At 67.5% G+C, this 23,967-nt stretch overlaps 4 protein-coding genes across 4 annotated transcripts; 2 read left to right on the forward strand and 2 right to left on the reverse strand.

The window, feature by feature from the left end:
- LOC311200344 (espin-like) lies at window positions 1–11,597 on the reverse strand (the record flags this gene model as incomplete). The annotated part of the gene is made up of 15 exons (XM_084274552.1): window positions 1–703; window positions 800–811; window positions 893–972; window positions 2,853–3,134; window positions 3,217–3,362; window positions 4,538–4,564; window positions 4,852–5,026; window positions 5,104–5,265; window positions 6,785–7,062; window positions 7,137–7,356; window positions 7,434–7,565; window positions 7,655–7,837; window positions 7,921–8,107; window positions 10,363–10,556; window positions 11,304–11,597. The coding sequence occupies 15 exons, from the start codon at window positions 11,595–11,597 to the stop codon at window positions 556–558; spliced, it is 2,520 nt and encodes an 839-aa protein (XP_084130678.1). The 3' UTR covers window positions 1–555.
- On the reverse strand, window positions 1,216–2,609 carry LOC311200522 (espin-like protein; the record flags this gene model as incomplete). The annotated part of the gene is made up of 1 exon (XM_084274778.1): window positions 1,216–2,609. The coding sequence occupies one exon, from the start codon at window positions 2,607–2,609 to the stop codon at window positions 1,479–1,481; it is 1,131 nt and encodes a 376-aa protein (XP_084130904.1). The 3' UTR covers window positions 1,216–1,478.
- Window positions 11,598–12,842: 1,245 nt separating the features above from the next.
- ACOT7 (acyl-CoA thioesterase 7) lies at window positions 12,843–18,830 on the forward strand (the record flags this gene model as incomplete). The annotated part of the gene is made up of 9 exons (XM_084274635.1): window positions 12,843–12,895; window positions 13,599–13,716; window positions 14,167–14,323; window positions 14,829–14,920; window positions 15,002–15,116; window positions 16,299–16,385; window positions 17,118–17,234; window positions 17,439–17,623; window positions 18,261–18,830. 9 exons carry the CDS (start codon window positions 12,843–12,845, stop codon window positions 18,363–18,365), a joined length of 1,029 nt encoding a protein of 342 aa, XP_084130761.1. The 3' UTR covers window positions 18,366–18,830.
- A 326-nt stretch (window positions 18,831–19,156) lies between these two features.
- ICMT (isoprenylcysteine carboxyl methyltransferase) lies at window positions 19,157–23,175 on the forward strand (the record flags this gene model as incomplete). The annotated part of the gene is made up of 5 exons (XM_084274627.1): window positions 19,157–19,390; window positions 19,677–19,765; window positions 19,842–20,011; window positions 20,799–21,016; window positions 21,789–23,175. The coding sequence occupies 5 exons, from the start codon at window positions 19,157–19,159 to the stop codon at window positions 21,969–21,971; spliced, it is 894 nt and encodes a 297-aa protein (XP_084130753.1). The 3' UTR covers window positions 21,972–23,175.
- Window positions 23,176–23,967: the final 792 nt, after the last annotated feature.

Consider the following 23,967-nt stretch of genomic DNA (forward strand, 5'->3'; position numbering starts at 1 on the left):
TCTCCCTCCGCCGGGCCCCGGCCCTTCTTCCCGGGGCTGCGCCGGCCCGGCCGGGCGCCGGGACACCGCTGGCATCGGGGGCCACCGACGGCGATGCGGCCGGCGGGGGCGGGGGTTGGCGGGGGCAGCCCCAGGAAGGCGCGGGGCACTGCTGGCGGGGTTTATCGTTTTAATCGCTGGAAAGGCGGGCGGTCCGGGGCGGAGGCGAGCCGGGAGCCGGCTTCGAGCGGCTCCGGAGGCGGGGAGGGGGCGGGAGCGGAGGCGGGGAGCGCCGCGGCGGGGAGCGCGGGGACTCGGCGGAGCCGCCGGCCCGGGCGCGGGGGGTTGAACCGGGCGGCGAGCGAGCACCGGGCGCCCCAGCCGCGACGGCTCGAGTTGGCGAAGGGCAGCGCGGGGCGGCGGCGGGACGGGGGCTACGGGTGCCCGGGGCGGGGGTCTCCTCCGGGTCGGGCTGCGCGGCCGTCCGCGGCGGGAGGAGGGTTGCCGAGGTCCGTCCCGGTCCGCGGCGGGACCCACCGGCCTCCTCCCGCCGCGAAGAGCCGGGGCGCGGCGCGGCTAGTGCTTGGCTATGTCCCCCTTCTTGAGGATGATCTGCCGCTGCCAGGGCGCCAGCTTTGTCTCATCGTACCCGAGAGTCCTTAGCTTTTCCGACTGCTCCTTCTCCTTCTCCTCCTCCTCCCGCTTCAGCTTCTCCTGCTCTTTCCTGCTCGGCAGCGGGAGGGCGCGGGGCGCCGCGGTCACCGGAGCCGCCGCAGCCACCGCGCCCGCCCGCCCAGGGAAGGGGCCGGCGGCAACTCACCGTTTCTGCTCCCTGCGAAGGCAAAGGGAAGAGCGGGGTTATCGGAGCCGCGGGGGCGGCCGGCCGGTGCGGCGGCCCCCGGCCCCGGCTCACCTCTCCTCCTCCAGCTTCTTGCGCAGGATGTCCCTCCTCCAGGCCGGCATACTGGCCAGGCGCGCCTCCTCCTCCTTCTCCTGCAACAGACAGCCGCGTTACCAGCACGGTCGGCGGCCAACCCTCGCCGCCGGCACCGAGGGGCAGCGGCATCGCCCCGGCGCGTCCTGCCCGCGCCCCGCCGGCCGCCGGGCTTGAGCCGAGCTCGCCGCCCGCCCGCCGCCGGCGCGGGGAGGAGGAAGGAGTGCGCGGCCGGCCAGCCCTTCGCACAGCACAGCTTTATTCACCGACACGCGGGGGCACACACCGCCCCGACACCGCAAACGCCACGCCAGAGGGGCCGCAGCCCCGGCGCTGCGCCCCCCGCACAACACACAGCCACGGCAAAGCGGCACACCGCAACCTCGGCCCCGGGGCCGCGCGAACCAACGCTGAGCCCTCCACCGAGCCACGGCACTGCACGGAGCCACCGAGGCGTCTGAGCACACCGAGCACCGGGTCCGGCTGCCCGCCGCCGTCCCCCGGCTGCGCCTGGCGCCGGGCAGCCACCCCACGCCGCTGGCCCTGCCACAGCATCCCGCCGGACTCAGGTGTCAGACATCTCCGCCTCCTTCTCCTTCCAGAAGGAGAAGCTGCGGTCGATGAAGCGGCAGACATCCTCCTCGCTGAACTCGCCCAGCTCTGGCACCGGCACCGGCACCGACACCGGCAGCACCGCCCTCTCCCCTCCCGGGGCCGCGCCGGGGGGCTCTGGCGGGCTCGCCGCCGCCGCGGCGGGCCCGTCCCCGAAAAACTCCTGCACCAGATCCTCGAAGCCGTCGAGCCAGCGGCGGTGGCCAGCCTCGACCCGCTCCAGGGCGGCGCGGTGGAAGCGGCGGACGCGGTGCCAGCTGTGGCTGCCCAGGCGGTCGAACATCTCGTAGCAGAGGAGGTGGCGGAACCGCCGCTCCTCGGGGCTGAGCGGCATCTCCAGCAGCTGGAAGTAGCCCAGCATGAAGAGGTCGAGCGGCAGGCTGTCGTGGGGCAGGGGCGAGCCGCCGACGTAGGGCAGGAAGTGCTGGGGCCAGTACAGCACCGAGGCACGGCTCAGCCGCCGGATCTGCCGCCCCGGCACCCGCCGGGCCACGCTCCTCCAGCGGGCCAGCAGCCGCCCCGCCGCCGGCCGCCGCCTCCCCGCCCGCCGCGGCCGCTCGTCCCCGGGAGCCGCCGCCAGCGCCCGCTTCTTCCAGTGCTCCAGGAAGAGGGAGACGGCGCGCTCCTTGCGAGCCTCGGCGGGCTCCCGCGGGCCGCCCGGCCCCAGACGGCTCCGCCGCGGCGCCCCGTCCCCGTACTCTTCCTCCAGGACGGGCCGGCGGGCGCTGCCGGGGGGCTGCGCCCGCTTGCGCTTGGGGACCCTGGGGAGGAGGGGCGCGGGGGCGCCCCCCGGTCCCTCATAGTTGGCCTTGAGGCTGCGGACGGAGACGCCGCAGCCCAGGATTTCACGACGGGCGTCGTGCGGGGCGCCAGGGCCGCCGCCCGCGCCCCCCGCACCGGGGCTCTCCCGGTTCCCCGGGGGCTGCCGGCCGCGGGTGGGCGGCTCCGCGCCGGCCAAGCGCTCGGGCGGCAGGGCGGCGGGCGGCGACGGGAGCGGCGGCTGCTCCTCCTCCGCCCTCGCCTCCTGCATCACCCGCAGGCTCCCCAGCCGCCTCTCCAGGTGCCGCACGTCCTCCTCCCGCATCGGCTGCCCGGCGGGTCCCGGCGTGCCCCCGCGCCGGCACGGGGGCGGCGAGCGGCTCCCGGGCTGCGGCGGGAGAGAGGGCAACGGGGCGCTCGCCCCTGCGCGCAGGTGGGCCGGTTCCCCCCCCGCCGCGTCCGGAAGCCGGAGGCTGTGCCGCCCCGCACGCCGTCTCGCCGGGCCCGGAGTCGCTGGGCCGTGCCCGCGTCGCGCTCGCCGCCGCCGCACCGCGCCGGACCCCCGTACCTTGCGCCTCTGCTCCTCTTCCTCCTGCATCCGGAGCTGCAGCTTGCGCACCATCACCTGCCGCTTCCACTCGGGGATGGGCCGGCCCTGCTCGTCGTGGCTCGGCACCAGCGCCTCCGCATCCACCGCCGGCCCGGCTCCCGCCGCCGGCACCGGTGAGCTTCCGTTCAGCACCGGCTCCGGTGAGCCCCCCGCCAGGCAGCGCGGCGGTCCCGTGGCCTCGGGGGTGGCCGGCGGGGTGGGCGTCCTGGTGGGTGACGGGGAGGACGCCGGCGACTCTGCCTGCGGGGGAAGGGAAGAGGGTGGTGGGGTGGGACGGAGCCCCCCGCGCCGCGCCGCCCCTGCCCCCCCCGCCGCCACCTACGTTGGCCCCGGCCTGGCCGCTGCCGGAGAAGACGGTGGTGAAGCCTTTGCTCTGCGGCGTCGGCTTGAGGCTCTTCCCGGCCTTGATCTCGGCCAGCAGCTCCGAGTTGTCGCCGGTGGGGGACATCATGTTGAAGGACTTGGTGCCTGGGGGGAGGCAGGGGAGGCAGTGAGGGCCCCGCTGCCGGCAGCCTCCCGTGCCCCCCCACCCAGCCCATGGGGTGGCAGGGAGGCTGGCTGGTTGCCCCCTGCACCCGGGTGCCTCTGGGACACCCATCAGAGCAGCACCCCCACACCCCACTCCCCTGGTCTGCAGGAATAGCACTGTGGCACCCTGCTCCCTGGGTCCATGGGAGCTCACCAGAGCAACGCCCCAGCATGCAGCATCCTGGCACCCAGCTCACCAAGTGCACGGGACCAGCATCCCAACACCCAGCCTACTGGAGCCCCACACAACCCCAGCCACAAGTGCCACCCACCCCACGGCACTGTGCTGTGACGGTGCTGCTCTGCCTTTGGAGGGATGGGTCTGCAGCTAGCAGTAGTACCGGTACAAGAGCCAGCTCACTGTGGGGCCCTGGACCCCCTACATCCCCTCTGCAGCCCCCCAGCAGTGATGCACCAACAGCCTGAGCCATCCCCACCAGCACTGGGGCAGAGCAGTGCCTCCAGAGATGCCCATGCCATCCGCCCCGCAAGCACCCACCGTCTGTGCCAGCCATGTGTAGGACCCTAATGACCCATGGTGCAGTGCCAAGGCAGAGCCCCCTCCCCAGCGCCGGTGCCCGCAGCTTGCCCTGCTCGGCTGCGCCACGGCAGGGCCAGACGGCTGTGGGTGCTGAGGGCCCGGTGGGATGCGCACGCTGCCATCCAGCGCCGGCTGAGAGCCCCCAGCCCCGGGAGCTGGTGCTAATAAAGCGGGTGCTGAGCGGCGGCCAAGCCTGCCGGCTGCAATTAGTGGCGGGGGAGCGGCCGGTGCGCTCACGTGGCGGGGTCACGCCGGCCGGCTGAGAGCAAACAAAGGCTCTCTGTGTGCGGGGCTGGCGGTGGGGGATGTGGGGGGCACAGGGCACCGTCCCTGCCGGCCCTGCCTAGTGGCTTCGACAGCCCCGCACTGGCGCTTGGGGTGCCCACATGGCACGCCGGCCTGGCAACATGGCAGCGAGGCCTTGGTGGGCAGGAGGGTACGGGCAGCTGCCATCCATGGCAGATGTCAGTGCCCTGTGGCTATGGTGTGGGATGGTGCTGGTCAGGCCCCTCCGGCTGTGCCCTGCGCCAGGGCATCCCCCGAGCAGGGAGGAGCGCGGGGCCGCGGTACTTACTCTTCATCTGCCTGAGCGCCTTTCCTCCTAGGGAGAGAAGCAGAGAGGCGGCGCAGGGCGCGCGGCAGAGGAAGGATTTGGCCACCGCGAGACAAGAGAGAAGAGAAGCAGCCAGCAGTGAGAGCAGGCAGGGGCGGGCGGGCGTAGGGGCCCCCGCGCCGACACCGGAGGAAAGAAGGACAGAGAGGCCGTCAGGAGCCGCGCAGCCAGAGCGCCGCAGGAGGACGCGTGCCAGGGTGGCCGGTGCCGCGGTGCAGCCAATGGGACGGTGCCCGGGATCGCTCCCCGTGCCCACCTGGCTCCCTGCCACTTACTTCCCGTGGAGGAGGAGGAGCGGCGTGGGCCGGCGGGGGTCTCGGCTGGCGGGGGTGGCGGTGGGGGCGGCGGGCAGGCAGCATCGGGCAGTGGTGGTGGTGGTGGTGGCGGCGGCAGCTCAGCGCCAGGCTTGCTCTCCCCATTGCGCATGGCGTCCACTGAGATGGGCGATGCCTGAAAGAGAGCACGGGCAGGCGTCGCCCGGTGCCGCTGAGCTACGCGCAGGCCTGCATCGCCAGGCCGGGGCTCACCTCCTCACTGTGCGCCATCCGCCGGGGGCCAGGCTGCTCGGCTGTGCCGTGCCCCAGGTGCTTGTAGTAGTCACCAGTGCTCGGCTGCTTGCCGAAATTCCTCGATCGCCTGGTGGAGTCGGCCCGGCGCAGGCCCTCGGGGCTGCTCTCGCGCGATGCTAGCTGCAACGGGGAGCGCGGCTCAATGCAGCCGTGCCCAGCTGCGAGCAGGGTGGCCCTGCGGCAGAGCTGGAGCATGGCAGGGCCATGGGGCAGGTGCCAGGCCTGGGGGGTGGCAGGACTGGGCCCTGGGGGGGCTTACTCAGCATGAGGCTGCACCAGGGGCTGCGTGCCGGGCTGGCAGCGCGTGCTGTTGGTGCCTGGCACTATGACCCCATAGCCTGTGCCCAGGAGCCCAGCCGAGCCTCTCCTGGGATAACCCCCTGGGAACAGGAGCGCCGAGCCCTGGCCCCACGGATTACCGGGAGCTTATCCACCGCGGGGCTGGGGCCTGAATCCAAACGTCCCTCTGAACAGGGCTCTGAGGCACTGCAGCAGCCTCGGCTCACCCCGGCACATACCACAGCGGCTTTGCTGGTCGTGCTGCTGAATGCTGGCGCTGCAATGGGCTCTGCCCGCTCCCCAGCTTCGGGGTGCCATGGCGGCACGGCCCTGCTCCCCGTGCTGGGGGCCCTGCTATTTGCATTTCCCCATGCGCCACCGCTGCCGCCAGCCCCAGCTAAGTCAACAAGCGCCAGCTCGGCGCTTCCTGCTCTGGCTGCCGCGGGCGCTGTGCCAAACCTGGCTCCCACTCCGGTAGCCCCAGCCCTGGTCTGGCAGAAGGGTCTGTGCCTCTCAGCCCCACTGCATGGGCCACCCACACCCCTCTGGTGCTGGGCTGGCACTCGCCTCCCCGGGGCAGCCTGGCCCCGTAGCCCCAGGCAGGGCTGCTTGTTGCCCTGGTAAGCGCACAGGGCCAGGGCGGTGCACAACAGGGTCCCGAGCCCCACACAGGCCTGGCGTGCGGTGCTCTGCTGAGACCCCATCCCACACAGCCCTGTCCCCTGTGGCGCTGGGCTCTGCTGGTGCCCTGCCCATGGCCGTGCACCGAGCTCCCGCCCTGGTGGGGTACCAAGAACTGTGGTAGGGGGTCTGGGTGGCCCCAACCCACCTCACCCCTATACCCCCCCGGCCTGCCCCGGGGGGCTGCACCCCTCTTACCTGTGCACGCCCGGCTGAGCCCTCTCAGCTCCTGGCAGCAGCGGCTGTGCCACCCGACACCTGCGGCGCGGGCGACACCGGAGCTGGCTGCTCGTGTTACAGCCTGCGCAGCCGCCCACGCCCAGCTCGGTGTGGTTCCCGTGGCATCGCCAGGCCCTGTGGGCGCGGCTGCGGTGCTGGGCCATGCGCCGGCCTGCACGGTGCCACCGGTGCGCCAGCCGGTGTGGCAGGGCCGCCCAGTGCCATGAGAGCATCGCTGGCCCTGGCTTGCTGCGCCGTGCCCTGGCATCCCAGTGCAGGCCAGCATCGTGGGCACATGGCCTCGAGCTGGAGCTGCCTGTCCCGGTGGGTGCTGCCAAGGGCAAACGGCTCCCTACGAGGGGGGTCAATGCCCGGTAGCACATCCGCCCTGGCTGACACGAGCCCTTGTGCCGCGTGGCCAGGAGCCGCTGGGCGTGGGCTGTGGCGCACGGGGCCATACCTCTCGGCGCAGCGCCTGGCTCTCCACGTGCCGCAGGTTGTTCTTGGCCTGCACGTAGATGTCGGCGGTGTGGGGTGCGGTGGGGGGTGCGGGCGCGGGGTAGCCGGGGGGTGGCGGGGGCGGCCGCGTGGCAGGAGGCGGGGGCGGTGGTGGGGGGAAGGTAGGGGGTGGTGGCGGGGGGGGGCCCTCGCCTGCCGGCCCCCGGCCCCGCGGCCGCATCTCAGGGTCCAGCATGTCCATGTACGCCTGCATGTCCGCCAGCGCCGGCTCAGGCACCCCTGCATGGGGGAGTGGGTCAGGGTGGGATGGCCCTGTGTCCCCCGCCCCGCGCCCCCCCCGGTCCCGCACTCACGGGCAGTGGGGGCCCCCGGGGGGCCGCCCCTCTTCTCCCCGGTGCTGGACTGGCTGGAGTGGCAGGAGTCGTAGTTGGAGAGGGTGCTGGCAGGGGAGCCCACCTCGAAGCGTGCCTGGGGCGCCGACGCCGTGGTGTTGGGTGACGACATGCCCGAGTCGGGCTGCCGGCCCTCCCCTTCTGCCGAGGGGTCTCGCGACAGCACACGGTGCTCCACACTCTGCTGGCACAGCTGCGTGGTCAGGGGGTGTGGTGGGAGCAGTGGGGCCCCACACGCTCCCCACGTGCCCGGCGTACCATGTTCTCCACGGTGCGCAGGTACTGGGCGCAGTGGCCGTGGCCGTTGTAGTCGGCGAGGTCGGCAGCCGTGTAGCCATCCTGGTCGCGGATGCTGAGGTCGGCGCCGTTCACCACCAGGATCTGGCAGCACTGTGGAAAGCAGGGTGTGTGTGTGTGGTAGAGCAGGAGGGTGGCCCCCCCCCACCAACCCTGGCACCCAGCTCACGGCCTGCACCCACCTCTAGCTCGCCATTCTCCGCAGCATCGTGCAGCGGCGTGCCGCCCCAGCCATCGGCAGTGATCTCCCCACCGTGCAGCAGCAGCCAGCTCAGCACCTTGGCGTGGCCGCGGCTGGCGGCAAAGTGCATGGCCGTGGCCCCCTCGGCGTCCCGCTCCGACAGGCTCACCGTCGTGAAGCTCATCTGCACGGGCAGGTAGGCTGAGCGCCGCTGGCAGCCCCACGCCGTGCCACCGCGCTGCCACGCTGCACCCATCCGGCGCTTACCAGCCAGACGATGACGGTGTTGTGGCCCATCTGGGCGGCGGCGTGCAGCGGTGTCATGCCGTCGTGGGCGCGCGCATGGGGGTCGGCCCCGCAGTCCTGCACCAGGTACTGGATGATCTCCAGGTGGCCCTCCTGGCAGGCGAGGTACAGCGGGGTGGCCCCTGTCTTGGTCTGGGCACTCAGTGTGCTGCAAGTGGGGCACGGCGCCCGTCACCTGCAGCCACTGCTGCCGGGATGGGGCATGGGGCACAGGGGGCACGGGAGTCACAAGGAAATGGGGACACGTGGGACATGTAGGGGCGCAGGGGAGGTGGTTGAGGGGGGCAGGTGGGGCAGCCCTAGGGCTGGGCAGTGTGGGCAGCGTGGGCTGGAAGCTGGCTACCCTATGGCACCCCGCTGGGCCCTCATGCAGCGCAGTGGCTGCGGTGCGGGGTCACTAAGTTAATCAGCCTGCTTACAGTAAGCTCCTTCCTCCGGCTGTTTTTGGACACTGCAACTTAGCAGTATTTTTAAATAAGCAGCTTAAGCAGCAGCAGCCATGGGGGAGCCAGTGGGGAAAGGCCGAGCTGCACCATGGCGCTGCCCAGCCCCGCGGCCCCTCACCTCTCCAGCAGGCCTTGGCATGCCCACGTCCCGCACGATGTGCATCCCAAACTGCACAGCCCCAGCCCCCCATCCTGACCCCACAGCCCTTTATCCTGCGCCCCAGAGCCCTGTACCCTGTGCCCCACAGCCCTGTGTCCTGCACCCCACGGCCCCGCTGTGCAGGAAGCTGGTTTATTAAGTGCTCCATAAAAAAACCCTGTTGAATATTTAAAAAAGGAAGCGCAATAAATACTCTGCTCTGTTATCGCAACGATCGCAGGCCCTTAATAATTGATCCCTGTAACGGTGAGAAGGGCTGCGGCCAGCGTGGCCTTCCCACCATGCTGTGCCACGGGGCACCTGTCCCATGGTGCCATAGCACCGGACCCCACACCGCTGGGTGCTCCCCAAGCCAGGGCTGAGGCTGGGCAGTGGCAGGCTGGGCTGGAGCAGGGGGCTGGCAGGGCCACAGGCACACGCTCAGCCCCCGATTGCTGCTGCCCACTAATCAGGAAGGGGTTAAGCCACTTGGGCCAGCGCCGGTAAACTGCTTTGCCAGATGGCCAAGGGCCCACGCCGGGCTGCCGGCTGCTGGGACCCCACGGGGCTGGTGCAAAGGTGGGCTGGGAGCATGAGCACCCCACACAGCACCCAGGGATTGGATTTCTCGGCTGTAACGGAGCCTCCGGGCGGGCGCAGGGCTGGGAGTGGGGCCAACCCTGAATAATTCAAGGAGAAGGCGGTGACCGTGGTGGAACAGCCCCAGGAAGAAGCATGAAAGCCAACGCAAGAGGGGCCTCTGCCAGCGCCACGCCGCAGTGGGGCCGACACCACAGGCACTGCACGGGAGCCGTGGCCAGGCTGGGGGCTGCAGGGGGTTAATGGGTTAATTTAATCCCTACAGGTGCCCAGGGCTGATCCAGCACACCTGGGCAGGGGTATAAAGAGCCAGGCCTGGGGCTGGGGAGGCTGCAGCCGGTGAGCAGGGGCAGGTGGTGAGTGTCATGGGGGTAACAGGGACCACGTGATGGGCTCTGTGGCTCTGTCTGGCGGGAAGGATGTGGCGGGGGTGAGATCTCTGGGGTTGTGGCACCAGGGGACAGAGGAGCACTTCCCACTGCCTCAGAACCCCTTGGCTGCAGGGGAGCTGTGCCCCCCTTCTTGTCTGCACCCCTTGGGCCTGCTGGGCACGGTGTGGGCTGACAGTGTGTGTGCCCTGCGCTCAGCCAGGCTGCAGGTTATTTCTATCCGCTTCTGCCCACGGTGGGAAATCAGATTAGGGGCTGCCTAATCGCCCGCCATGCCTCCCTGGTGGGCTGCCGTGCCGTGGAGCCCGGGACCAGCTGGGCCTTGGGGGGGGGGTGAAGCAGAGATGCTGCTGTGGCAGTGCCAGCAGAGCGGGGCAGCCACGTCCGGCGATGCCCAGGGCCTGGGCGGGCAGAAAGGTCACCTCTGGCGTGGGGAGCGGCCTCTCCTCGGCCGGCGGCCTAATCCATTTACATAACGGTGGGTGGACAAAGGCGGCTGTGTTATCGCCTCACGCCAGGAGCCCGGGGAACCGACCGGCAGCCGGCAGCAATATTTCTGCCAGCGCTCGCTGCTCTCCTCCTCGCCCTTTCTGGGCCATAAAGAAGGTGCAGCTGGCTGCCCAGCCTGATAACACTGCCGCGTTGCCCTTGGAGCCGGGGGATGAGGGTGGCTGCGGCATCCATCCCCAGCACTGGCACCTTGCCCGGTGGCTGGAGGAGGGGATGGGGGGGCAGTGGGCACCCTGTGCCCCTGCCAAGCCCCCTCCCTGCCAGCAGGATGGAGAGCCCCCAGCCTGGAGCTTCTCCTGCTGGCAGCGGGGGCAGTTACCTGGGGCAGTGTCCCAAGAGGAGTCGCAGGGAAGGGAAATCCCCTTTGGCCGCAGCGTAGTGGACGGGCAGCGCTCCTGTGTCGGTGGCTGCCGTGGGGTCGCTGCCCCCGAAGCGGAGGAGCCAGTCGATCACCTCGTGGTGACCGAAGCGGGCTGCCAAGTGTAGGATGGTGGCACCGGAGTTGTCTGTGTCCTGTGGGAGGAAGCGGGGTGGCTGTCGGCACCGGGGAGAGTGTGTGTGGGGCTGGGGGCTGCAGGCGGGAGCCAGCCCCAGGGGGGTGGGCTGGTGAGGCAGGCAGAGCAGGGCTGGAAGAAGGGGACGTGCCAGCGGAGAGACCGTGGGACAGGCGTGTCTGCTCTCCGTCGGGGTCTGTATCCCCACACAGTGAGCGCTGCACAAAGCCCTCCTTGTTCTGCCGGCGGCGGGCAGCCCCTTCCCTGCCACGGAGCCCCGCAGTGCCGCCGGCCCCGCCGCCCTGCCCGCCCGGCGGGGCGCGGGCAGAGCTGGCCCCCGGCCAGGAGGGTGCCGAAGCGTGCTGACCCCGTCCTTCCCGAGTAATCCCCGCGCCCAGCCCCTCGGCAGCCTCCTCTTCCTCCGGCCCGTCACATGTCGTTAGCTCTCGGCCGGCCCCGGGGCAAGCCGCTTACTGCCCCGGTCCCGCCGTTGTGTAACCCCGGGAGGGGCCGGCAGCCCCGGAAGGTCAGCGCCCCCCGCCTCGGGGCTGAGCCCCGACGGGATGCCGGGTGGCCCCTTGGCTGCCGCCCCCTCTGCGCGGCCGTGCCCTGCCCGTGCCGGCGGCAGAGCTGGAGGGTCCAGGCGGGACCGTCCCCCCGCGGTCGCCGCCACCCGCGCGGGGCCGGGAAAAGCCTCCCCGGTTGCCCGCGCCCTCGGGAGCGCTGCCCGTCCCGTCCCCCCCCCCCGCCGCGGCCCCGCTCGCACCTGCACGCCGCAGCCCCCCTGCGTGAGCAGCCACTGGAGACAGGCGAGGTTGCCGGTGGCGGCGGCGTCGTGGGCCGGCGTGGCCCCGTTGCGCGCCCGCGCGTCCCCGCGGAGCGCGGCCTCTGCCGCCAGGTACCGGAGGCAGGCGAGGCGGCCGGCGCGGGCGGCGTGGTGCGCGGGGGAGGCGCCCAGGGCGTCCCGCAGCCCCGGCCGCAGCAGCCCGGCCGCCCGCAGCCCCCGCAGCGCCTCCACGTCGCCCTGCCGCGCCGCCAGCAGCGCCCGTTCCAGCGCCATCCCGGCCCCGGCGGCGGCCCCGGCGGCGGCCCCGGCCGCCGCTTGGCACTGCGCGGCGCTCCCGCCCCGCCGCCCCTCGGCCCCGCCGGCTCCTCCTTCTCCTCCCCCGGGGCCGCCCCTCCGCCCGCCCCGCCCGACGGCGCGGCGGCTGCCTGCTACCTCTGCCCGGGTCCCCCGCACCGCCCCCACCTGCCCCCGCCGGACGGACGGGCTTTACTGGGCCGGCGTCGGGTCCGGGGGCGGCGCCGGGGACCCCAGGAGCTGCCCGTGCCTGGCCGCAGGCTCTGGGGTGCTCCCTCTTCCCCCGTCTTCCCCACGCCTCTCCCCGTCCGCCGCCGCTGCGGTGATGAGCTCCTCCAGCAGCCCCGACGTGCGCCTGCCGGTCCCCACGGCTCAGGCCGGAGAGTGGAGACGCTCGGAGGGCTGCCCTGCCTCCTCCCGCCGCTGGCGGGGGACGGTGGACGGGGGGAACGGGCGGCGGAGCGGGCCAGCACCATGGGAACCGACGGCGGCACCCGCGGGCAGCGGCGGCGGTTTCCGCGGCCACAGGCAGCGGGCGGGGCGGGCAGCGCGGACAGGCTGGGACGGCCCCGCCGCCAGTACCGCGGAGAGCGGCGCCGCCGCCGCGCGTTCAGCACCGCGGACAGCGGCCGGTTCGCCCTCCCGGTTGACCTCCGTCCTGCCCGGGCCGCCGGCGGGGCAAGGCCGGCGGGGCCGGGCAAGCGGAACGGGACGCCGTACCCCCCCCAGCGCCTCCCCGGGCACCCCTGGCGCCCGTCCCAGCGCCGGCTGCTCGGGGATCGCCGCCTCCGCCCGCCCCCGCAACCCCCGGGCGCCCCATGGAGCTTTTCCCGGCCTCAGAGAGCCGCCAGCACCGGGGAGGAGGGCGGGGAGGGCAGCGGGGGCCGGCGTCTGAGGCACCGAGACTGCACCGTGACGGGCGGGGGCGCTTCGCCGGGGCACCTGCTGCCGTGCGGGAGGGAAGGGCGGGGGGCGCTTGGCGGAGCCCGGCACCGGGTGCTGCCAGTGAGTAAAACCACGGGGGTGTCCGTGGGTTGCGGGCGCGTCCCGGTGCCGGTAGCGACCCGGGGCGGTTGGGGCGGGGCGGGGCGGGGTGCGTGTCCCGGCCCGGCCCGCGGCCAATGGCGTGGCGCGGGGCGGGGCGTTCCGGCGGGGTAGCGGGGCGGGGCCTGCCGAGGCGCGGCGCTGCCGCAGCGCCGTTGCGGGCGGGGCGCCGGTGCCGCCATGTCGGAGCGGGGGGCCGCGGGCCCGGGGCCGGCTGCTATCCAGGTGTCCAGGTACGGCCCTGCCGCGCCGCCCGCCGCCGGGGACCGGGGAGGGGAGAGCTGAGCGGGCGGGCAGGCTCAAGGCCGGGCCCGGGCTGCGACCGGCGGCGCTACCTGCGCTGCTGCCGGCGCCGCCGCCCGTACCGGTGAGGCCGCCCGCCCCGGTGACGCCACCTGCAGCGGTGACGCTGCCGGCACCGGGCCCAGGGAGGCAGCGCCGTGCCTTCGCTCCGGTGCCTGAGCCGGCCGGACACGCCCCGGTTCTGCTGCCGCTCCCGCGGCGTTGCCGGGCATGGCCGCCTCCCCACGGCAACGCTCCTCTCCGGGCCGGCGCGCAGCTCTCGCCCCTTCCCTCCCCTTCCCTCCTGCCGCCCGGTGCCTGGCTCGCTGGGGAAGGTGCTGTGGGGATGCCGGGCTGCTGCCGGCGTGTGCTCGGCTGCGGCTGGCGGGTGGCGGTGAGATGCAGCCCCAGCCGAGCTGCCCCGGCCGAGCAGCGCTGCCTCCTTCCGCACCCCGCGGTGGTTTGGGGCGGTTTCCACTGCCGCTCGCAGGAAGCCGCATGCAGGCAGTGCCGGTGACGTTACCGGCATCAGCGTGGTGAGATGGCCCAGCAGCTCATCTGGTAGGGCATCACCGGTGCCTCCGGGCAGGCTCCCTCCGGGACCCGGCTGGGGCACAGCAGGGGGTGTGAGCTCCCGTCTGCTTCTCCCCACAGGATCATGCGCCCGGACGATGCCAACGTCGCGGGGAATGTCCACGGAGGGACCATCCTGAAGATGATCGAGGAGGCGGGAGCCATCATCAGCACGCGTCACTGCAACTCGCAGGCTGGGGTGAGTAGGCCTGAGAGGGCAGGCTCTGGCTTGGGGACACTGCAAACCCCTCCCTACACCCTGTTCCTCGGGGTCTGCTGGAAGCAGGGGGTCTGCCGGGACCGCTGAGCATCCCTGGGGGCTTCCCCAGTCACACCCCCTACCCACCCCCCCTGCCGGAAGCGCTCGCTCTGCCTGCAAACCACCCTGGGAGCCGGAAGCATCACGCTGAAATGATGGTTTATGAGCAGAAAATTTATTACACTGCTGTTTATATTTTAACTCACACAAAGGGCGAGCCAGGAGCAGCCCCGGGGTCAGTCACAGGCCAGGAAGGAAGCGCGGCCGCTGGCTGATAAAGTGGAAGTCAAAGTGCTGGAGCCCTGTGTGGCAGTAGGACGAGCCCCAGGGAGCTGCTGGCTCTGTGGTTCTGTACAGTGTGGCTGTAGGCGCTCCCTTTGCTGTCCCCAGGAAGCCTGTGTGGCTGCGCTGGCACGGGTGGAGCGGACGGACTTCCTGTCTCCGGTGTGCATCGGCGAGGTGGCCAACGTCAGCGCCGAGATCACCTACACCTCACGGCACTCCGTGGAGGTGCAGGTCAACGTCATGTCTGAAAACATCCTAACAGGTGGGTGGCTGCAGGTGGCTCCATCCCAAAAGTCCAGGAATAACTGGGACAGGCCGAGAGCTCGCAGCGGTGGCCCTGCCCTCAGCAGCATCACACGGGTCTGGCCTTTTATCGGGAGTGCTGGGGTGGCAGGCAGGGCCAGTGCTGGGGAGGGCAGCCAAGCAGCCTCCCTGGGGATTACAGCTCATTGATTGTTTCCAGAGAAGAATGGAAAAATCCACGTCGACTCCTCCTGCCTAATTTGCTGCCCGTGGCTGCCTTTGGCCTGAAAAAGGCCCTTTTTCTGCTGTTGCTGTGGCAACCGGCTCAGCTTGCCGGCACGGCTTCCCAAAAGCGCACTGTCACATCTGCTCCCAGCCAAGGCCCAGCAGGAGCCATCGGGGCAGGGAGCTGCCCTGTGCCAGCAGCATCACCAGCGTGGCCAGCCCTGGACCATGGCAGTGCCAGCTGCAGGCCCAGCGCTGCTGGCGTCGGTGTGGTCACTCTCTGCTCCTGTCTACTCCAGGGGCCAAGAAGGTGACGAACAAGGCGACGCTGTGGTATGTGCCGCTGTCCCTGAAGAACGTGAACAAGGTCCTTGAGGTCCCCCCCATCCAGGTAGGGCAGCTGGCTTTGCTCGCTGGAGCTCACTGCTAACCCAGCCCTGTCAGCCCCATCCTGACCAGCCTTTCCTTCCAGTACGCGAGGAAGGAGCAGGAGGACGAGGGAAAGAAGCGTTATGAGGAGCAAAAGCTGGATCGTCTGGAAACTAAGCAGAGGAATGGTGATGTCATCTTCCCTGTCATCAACCCAGGTAACCAGGTGGCGTGTGGCCCATGGAAACATCCTGGAGGCAGCTCTGGCCACCCCTGAGCACCCGTGGCTGCAAATGGCTGCAGTGCTGTGCTGGGCATGGGGTGGGATGTTGGAGCTGTAGCATGTGAGCAGAGGGGGAGCTGGGTGGGTGCCTGTGATCCCTCACTGGGGCTGGCAGGTGGGATGTCACACGCAGTTCCAGCCACTGCTCCTCGTGCTCCTGGGCTGCAGGAGCTCGTTCTGCTCAGCGAGGGTAAAAGCCAGTGTTGGGCCAGACTTCTGCTCGCCCTGCGGCTGCAGCCCCACCTTGGAGGTCAGTTGTTAGCAATAAGTTAATCAGCCACTCTCTGAAGGTGGGGAAGAGCTCCAGGGAGCAGCTGGGGGTCACGCTCTCCCTGGGGATTCCCTTCCTACTTGAAGGTTGCCCTGGTTTCTGTGGCCAAAGGGGTGAGTGGCCGGTGGCCTCCCTGTGCTCGGGCAGAGGCGGAGAGGGGCTGCGCAGCCATTGAGGGGGGGGGTTGGGGTGATGTGAGATGAAAGTTGCTCAAATGCTTTTTCTCCCTCTGTTCTCCTGCTCACAGACAGGCAGACCAAAGGTAAGGCTCCGCGGGCGCTGCTGCGCGGGTGTCCCCCGAGGGGGCGATGCCGAGCGGTCAGGGCTCTGCTGGCTTTTCCTCTGCCTTTAGCACCTCGTGTTAGGGGGAAAACACAACCCTTCCCAGTAGTGTTTTGCCTCTGCCAGCAGTCAGAGGGTGGATTTAGTGGTCGACCAGAGGTCACCAGCATGCACCTTGGCTGGGGGTGTGGGGGCTGAGGTCTTCACGTGGAGGAGAAAGCAGAGCTCCTCTGGCTAAGTGGCGGGTTCAGCTGCTGGTGGTGGCCTGAGGAGGGAAAGCATACAGCCTTGTCTCTGTCCAGTGCACTCCTGTTGGCTTTTGGGCTCTTTGGAAGCTTCACAAGAACTACTGAGCTGAGCTGGAACCACACTGATGGGTGGGCACTGGTGGGAAGCAGCAGCCCCTCAGGTGGCAGAGAGCCTCAGCTCTCAGGGCTGATGTAAACGCTGATTTGAACACACTTCAGCTTTGCACAAGCCCCATGTGTTCTTCCTTACGCCGGGGCGTCCGGTGGCACACACCTGTGTCTGAGCTGCTCTGACCTCTGCTCCTTCTCTAACCAGAGCCGCACACCGTTGGCTACAGCCAGTCCAGCCTGATCCACCTGGTGGGACCCTCGGACTGCACGCTGCTGGGCTTCGTGCACGGAGGTGAGTGAGCGCTGCGCCCTCCACGCTGGCTGGTGTCACCCCGGAGCAGAAGCACAGGTGGAGAGCGACTCGTGGGTCTCCACTCGTGCTGTTGAGCCGCAGGCTCTGCCTCTGAACAGGTCCCTTCCCACCATCTGAGAGGTTCAGTGTTGTTTCAGTTGATTTTCTAGGCTTTAACAGTCACTGAAAGCTGACATACTCAACCTGAATTCCTACAATGCTGGATTAATGCCTCTTAAATTGCACATCTTGGGCTATAAACATCCATCCTACGATGACTGCAATTTGCTGGAGTGATTTCCTTTGGCCAGCAGCACCTGCTGCCTGCCAGGCAGGCAGGGCAGGGTGGACACCCACAGTCTGAGCTCGGGGGCTGGCCGATGCTGGATGCTGCTCTGCATCCCCATGTCCTGAAAAACCCCCACAAATAATGTGGCTCAGAGCTCTTTCTGAGCAGGAGGTTTGTGGGACTGGTCTTGCTTTGCAAGGCTGTGGTTTGCTCCAAGAAATTCAGGAGAACAAGAACCAGCCTAAATCTTAAGACCAGTGATCTCTCATGGATGGTGCTCTTGAGTCTCCGTGCTGGTACCAGGGGGTTCCTGCAGTTGGGGCTCTATTTTGGGTCCAGCTCCTCAGGGTAGCTCTGGCTGTGCAAAGGCCTTACCCACCCACACGTGGTTCTCCCAGACCCCAGCTGCTTCCCTGAGCGGGACCCTCCTGTCTCCCCTCCAGGTGTCACCATGAAGCTGATGGATGAGGTCGCTGGCATTGTGGCCGCCCGCCACTGCAAGACCAACATCGTCACCGCCTCGGTGGACGCCATCAACTTCCATGAGAAGATCAAAAAAGGTACTGGGGTGGCAGCAGGCACTTTGCTCCCCTGTGGTGCCACGTCCTGGGCCCCTGGGTGTGTGCCTGGGACACGCTGGCAGTCATTTAGTCCCTGTTAGACCTGTCTTGAGCTAAGCTAGGCTGAACACATGGCTTAAGCATGAAACACATGGGACCCCTTGCTCCCCCCATCTGCTCAACTGGCCCCTCCTCCCTTCCCAGGCAGCGTCATCACCATCTCGGGGCGCATGACCTTCACGAGCAATAAATCCATGGAAATCGAGGTCTTTGTGGATGCAGACCCCTTCGTGGACGAGTCCCGGGAGCGGTACCGTGCCGTCAGCGCCTTCTTCACCTACGTCTCCCTCAGCAAGGAGGGGAAACCCCTGCCTGTCCCGCAGCTGCTGGTAAGACCCCTGCCCACCACGCTGCCAGCCCTTCTCCTGGTGCAGACCCCAGCCTGTGCTTTTGTCCAACAAAGCCTCTTCCTTTTAATCATTCAGCAGAAAAGTTTGAGCATGAAGGAGCCTTCCCAGAGCTGGCTTCACGTTGCTGGGTTGGGTTAGGTTTAGATTTTATTCTTGTTGAACGTTGGAGGAAATTGGGGATTATTTTTCCTTTCTCTCAGCTGAGGCCAGGCTGCACCCAGGCTCCACAGCTTCCCCTCCTGCCCACCCTAGGGATGTGTGGGAGGGGACCCCACACAGTGCTGGAGGTCCCCATGTCCCCATCCCTGTAGCATCCCTGCTCCTATTTTTAGCCCTCCTGATCCCCGCAGGGCTTTGCTGCTGCAGCGCTGGCTGTCTGGGGGCTGCTTTTGTGATTACTATTATTACATTACTAATTACTGTTCCCGCTGCTCCGTGCAGGAGCACGTTAGCTGTCAGAATGTCTATTCCACAGAGCACAGGGCTTCCTCTGGGTTCCCTGGAAGGGGGAAACCCGCTTCCCTCCCGCGCTCACCTCCACGGTGCGGCGTGGGGGGGAGTGGTGCTGCCCCAAGACAGTTCAAGGAGGTGCCTCTTTGCTTTCTGTCGCCGGCAGACAGAGACGGAGGAGGAGAAGCGGCGCTTCGAGGAGGGGAAGGGCAGGTACCTGCAGACCAAGGCCAAGCGCCAGGCGCAGATGCAGCAGGCGGCCCGGCAGTGATTCCCCCCAGCACCCGCCAAACGTCCCGGTTCCCGTTCGTGTTGTGTCTCCGGTCTGCGCCCCAGCTGCTGATCGATTTAGCGCCGTAGACCTTGTGCTTTAGGTGGCTTAAGCGTCCCCGGGAGCCTCCGGTAGCCGTCCCCGGTCGCTCGCTGCTCACCCATCGAGCCCCGTTTCCACCCCTTCCAGCCCGTTGGGCGAAGCTGCGGCGCGGGGCGGAGGCACAGGGCGGCGCGGGCCGAGGTGGGAGGGATGCGGACCCCCCCCCTCACGCTGTGTAGAACCTGCCGGTACGTCCCGAAGCCGCCCACCAAAGCTTAACGCCCGGTACCGGGAACCTCTCAGCCCGGTACCGTCCCGAGGTGCCTGGGGCCGCTTCGTCGGCACCTCTCGGTAGCTTCTCCGCGCACATCTAAGTTATTTCGGGAACCCTGTGGCATAAATAAAAGAGTCTGTTGTCTGTCACCGACACGAGCGGCTCCGCCATCCTCTATACCGGCACCGGGACAACCGGAGCTCCCGCTCCCTGCGCTGCCCGCCCTCATCCTGCCTTCCCGGGCACCGAGCCCTCAGGGGACTGCTATGGGCCCGCCTGGGAGGCGGCACGGAGGTTTGGATATTCCCCCGGGAGAGGCGAGCGGGCCCCGCTGGGTCAGCGCCGGAGGCTCCGCTCACGCCGGTGGCTCCGGTCCCACCGGAGGCCAGTGCGCATGCGCCGCGTGGGCGAGGAGCTCTCGCGAGAGCTGCGCGGCCGTTTCCCAGGCGACGAGGGCGGGGCGGGCGCCGCCAAGATGGCGGCGGCGGTAGCTGGGCCGGGAGACCGGCGGGGGTGGCTGGGCCGGGAGGCTGATACCAGCCTCCTCGCTTTCCTGCTGGGCGCCTCGGTGGCGGCTCTGCAAGTGGCCCTGGACTCCCCCGCCGAGTTGCTGGACGCCCCAGGCCTGCGCGGCCGCCTGGCGCTCGCTTTACACGTGGCGGGCGTCAACGCGGCGCTGCTGCTGCTCTGCCCGCGGCCGCTCTACAAGGTGCTGGGGGGGGGACGAGGGGAGCCGGGCACTGGGGGAGGGGGTTGTGCGGGGTGGGAGCAGCTCTGGGTGGCGGCGGGTCTGGGCAGGGGGGGGGGAAACGGGGCTGGGGCGGCCGGGGGTAGCGTGCCCGGGGGGTTATGTGGGGCGGGGGCGGCCCCGGGGGGTGTGGTGGCGGTTGGGGGACAGTGGGCCCTGGGAGGCCTGGGGAGGCAGCGGGGCGGGGTACAGGCCCCGGCAGTGCCGCGGTGATACCGTTTCCTCCTCTCCCTCCCCCTGCTCGCAGATCGCTGTCCGGGCCTGCTTCCTGGGCTTCGCTTTCGGCTGCGGGCTGCTGCTCAGCACCAGCCGCTCCGCCTGGCGCTACTTCGGATGGTAAGGGCAGGGCCGGGGCGGCCGGGCGGGGGCTGAGGCCCCCGGCCCCGCCAAGCGTTGCCTCCTCCCGCCGCAGGTACATGTGCTCCCTCTCCCTCTTCCACTACTCGGAGTACCTGGTGACGGCCGTCAACAACCCCCGCAGCCTCTCGCTGGATTCCTTCCTGCTCAACCACAGCTTCGAGTACAACCTGGCTGCGCTCTCCTCCTGGGTGGAGTTCACGCTGGAGAAGCTCCTCTTCCCAGGTCAGCTGCCCTGACTCCCCCTTGCTCACTCTCCCTCCTGTGCTCCCCTGGCTCTGCCTGGCACTGCTGGCTGCGTGGGGCCTGCTTAGGCCCAGCTGCCTGGTAGCAGAGTGCTGTCCAGCCCCGCTTAGCTGACCGTGCTGGCAGCTGAGGAGGCTTTGTCTTGCTGTGTTCCAAGCCTCTCGGGTTCAGCCTCAGTGGGCAGCGTCCCCATGCTGACATGCCAGGCCATGGCTGCTGTGCAGCAGCCCTCCAACCCTTTTCTGCCTGCATCTTTCCAGCCACTTTGGTGGCACAAAGAGTGATGCTTCAGTTGCACCTGAAGGTTGGCATCTTTTGGCCTGGAATAACATCAAACAACAGCCAAAGCTGTTGCTGTCTGCCCAGTCCGGGGGGTGGGGGGCTTCCTTTTTTAGGGAGAAGAGACATTCTCCTTCCCTGTGTTTTAACAGCAGCACAGGCTGCGGAGCTCCCTGCGTTTGGGTGAGCACATCTGCTTGGCTGTGCTTTTAGGTCGTCTTTAGGCAACACTGTAAAGCCAACTCGGCCTTGGCAACGCTACCCCTTAGGGTGCTCTGCCATGAGGACATACAGGCTCTGTGGCAGGGGCGTGGTGGTGGGACAGCTGTTCCTCATGCTTTGAGATGGGGAGGGAGGGAGGGAGGGAAGGAGGGAGGGAGGGAGGGGGGGAAGGCACCCACCGCCCCAAACCCCCCCCATGAACCCACCCCACAGCGCGAGCACGACCTGTGAGAACCTGTTGTGACCCGTCCTTATTCCCTTGCAGAGCTGAAGCAGATCACCTGGCTGAGTACTGTAGGGTTGTTGATGGTGATCTTTGGGGATTGCCTGAGGAAAGCGGCCATGCTCACAGCTGGCTCCAACTTCAACCATATTGTTCAGAATGAGAAATCGGATACTCATACTCTGGTGACAAATGGGGTTTATGGGTGGTTCCGGCACCCGTCCTACGTGGGATGGTTTTACTGGAGTATTGGAACACAGGTATTGTATACAATGCCCTCAGATCCTTCTGTCCTATAACCCAGGTCTGTCTTCTTAATGCTGTCCCGCCCCCCTAGTGGGATGCAAACCTCTGGCACTTGGCAGCAGGGGTGGTTCTGGCACAGATTTTGATGCCTCCTGCTTCCCACTGGCACGTGGGGGTCAGGGAGCCCCAAGTGCTCTGCTGTGTGCTATTTTGGGAAGACTCCCATCGCCTTAATTTTCTGTGTGGAGTAAGCAGGGGTGATGGGACTGGGGCTTGAGCTCAGGCTGTGAGCCACTGCTAGCCTAAAGCCCCTGTCCAGAGATTCCTTGCATCCCTACAGCAAAATGCCTTCTGTAAGCTCCTGCCAAGTACCAGTCCTGTGCTGGATGGCAAAGAAAACTCCCCGTAGGCGTGCCCAGGGGTAACCTGGAAGCCAGTTGTAATCCAGCTGTAACTCCTGCCTTAGTGTTCTCTTGGTGTGGTTGGGATTTGGTTTTACTTCTCTGGAGAGAGACTGTGAAGACAGCGTGCAGAGCAGCATGGCCACACTCCCTAGAGCTGGGATGTTGCTCTTAGCTGGGTCAGGAGCCGGCAGCTGCTCGTGGGCTGCTTTCTTCACAGGCCCTAACGTCTCCCCAGAGTGAAATCCCACAAAAGGTGCTGAGACCTTTCCCTTTAGACCTCATGGCATCCTTAACAAAGGGCGCTGAGCATGCGGGGGGGGCGGGGTCTGCCTCAGTTTCCCTGGGAGGCAAGGGGCTGCTAACCGCTGGTGTCTGTTGGCAGGTGTTGCTCTGCAACCCCATCTGCGTGGTGGGCTACGCGCTGGCGTCCTGGCGCTTCTTCAGGGAGCGGATCGAGGAGGAGGAGATCACCCTCATCCACTTCTTCGGAGAGGAGTACCTGGAGTACAAGAGGAAGGTGCCGTCGGGTCTCCCTTTTATTAAAGGAGTCAAAGTGGAACTGTAACACGGGACAGAACCGGACTGGCTGAGCGCCCGCCCGGCTCAGGCGCCGCGGGGCAGGGACGGTGCGTGGTGCTGGGAGTAGCCAGCTGGTATTTCCCGGCCACGCAGGAGGAGCTGGTGAAAGGGCTGTGGAGCTGGGCGCCCTGCTGAGTCGCTAGTGGAGCAGAAGCTCGTTCGTCCTCCTCCAGATAAGTCCTTCCTTGCACATTCAGGGATCTTCCACGTAACTTTAGCCTGTAGCGACCCTAAAGAGAATGGAACCCCTGGAACCCTCCTGCCTGCAGCAGCTGGATTGTACTGAAACACCCACAGAGCGGGAACAGCTCTGCCTCCCCCACCCTGTGCAGGACAGGTGCCGGTCAGCGGTTGTTCTGTGGCGTGACTGGGTTTTAAAGCTCTGACCTGGCGAGCCAGGCTTTAATCTCTTTAGCCCGATTCTGCAAGCTGGTGCTCGGGCAGCTTGCAGGGGGCAGATCTCCTGCTCTCCTCCCTCCAGCCCAGGGCCTGCCTTCCCTCTGCTTCCTGAGAGCCGGCAGCGCGGCACCAATCGGTTCTCCCCAGGTGTCAACCTTCCTGGGAGCCTTTTCCACTCACCTCCTGCTGCTCCTTCGTGGGTGCCTGTGCGGGACGTGGCAGGAGAGCGAGCCCTTCCCTGATCCCTCGGCTGCTGCCGCCTTCCCCAGCCTCCCTGCCAGCACCTCCCTTCCTGCTTCCAAATCACGCTGCTTCCTATCCTGCCAGCCCGCTGCAGAGACCCCAGGATTTGGGGTTGGGAAGGAACCCCACAGCTGCTGGGCTTGCTGAGGGCTTTAGCACTCAAGATCCTTGCCTGCTTTTTTTTGGGCGAAACCCGGGGTGTCGGTGCGACTGGGAGATGCTTCTAGGGAAGATTCTCCCCATGGGGAAAGAAGTTTGGCTAGCTACTGCGATTTTAAACGTTACCACTTTGGGAATGGTTCCTACTCGAGCTTTGTGGTATAACTTATTCTGTCCTTCTATACCAAAGAGGTTCACTGCTTTCTGGAGTTTTACAGTATTCTTCCTGGCTGGGATGGAAAGGAGAGGCTGGTCAGCTTCAGGCTCGCAGTGCTCCTTGGGGAGGTGCTGTGGCACAGCTCAGGAAGGGGGCACTGGTGGAAATGGGTTTGGTTTGGGGTTTGTTTTCCTTTTTTTTTTATATATAAAAAGAAGAAAACTATTGCAGACTTCCATCTGGTGGTTATTCAGAGAGCTCTGGCGGTCCCAGTGACACCACTGGAACTGGAATCCTTACATGTACAGTTCCCAGCAGGTTTTTTTCACTCCAGTGTTGGGATGAGGTGACCTGTGGGGCTTCGTGCTGCAGACATGCTGAATTGTCTTGCTAGGTGCAGAGTCCTGCCTCTGCTGGGTTTGCTTTGTGTTCTAGAGCGTTCTGCACTTAATGCCTTCGTCGCTGGTGATTTGCCTTCTAGCTTGGGGTAAAAGGGTAAATGTGGGAACACTCCAGCCAGAGAGTGCTGACTTGCTGTGTTGTTGCTTCTGCTCAGGCTTCTCTGCGCCTCCAACATGTGTCCTGGGCAAGCTGGTGCCTGCTCTTGTAGCCAACGTGCCTCAGACGACTTAATATTTAACTACCCGTGGCTGTTAACGTGTCTGCTGCCAGCTTGCAGGGATGCACTTTGATACAGACAGAGCGGCTGGGGACTGGCTGGGCTGACAGCAGAAACTGCTTAGTTCCCAGGTTGCTCTTTGTAGTACCCACACCTCCACCCTAACTTGCCAGAGGGTGTCAGTGTTAGCTCTGACCTGGGGTCTGGCTGTGCCGTGGCAGGTTCTGGCTGCACCAGGCAGGACGTTTTGGCCCTGAAAGTGAGGGATGAGCATCCCTGCAGGAAGCCCTGGGAGCACGCTGGGGGTTTTGGGACCTGCAGCCCCTGTGTCACCTTCCTGGGTGCTGTGGCTGGGAGCTCAGCGAGGGGCCAGGAGCTCACCAGGCACCAGGAAGGTGCCTGAAT

This window comes from Gallinula chloropus (assembly GCF_964237585.1).
Source record: "Gallinula chloropus genome assembly, chromosome: 23".
NCBI classification, from domain to species: Eukaryota; Metazoa; Chordata; class Aves; order Gruiformes; family Rallidae; genus Gallinula; species Gallinula chloropus.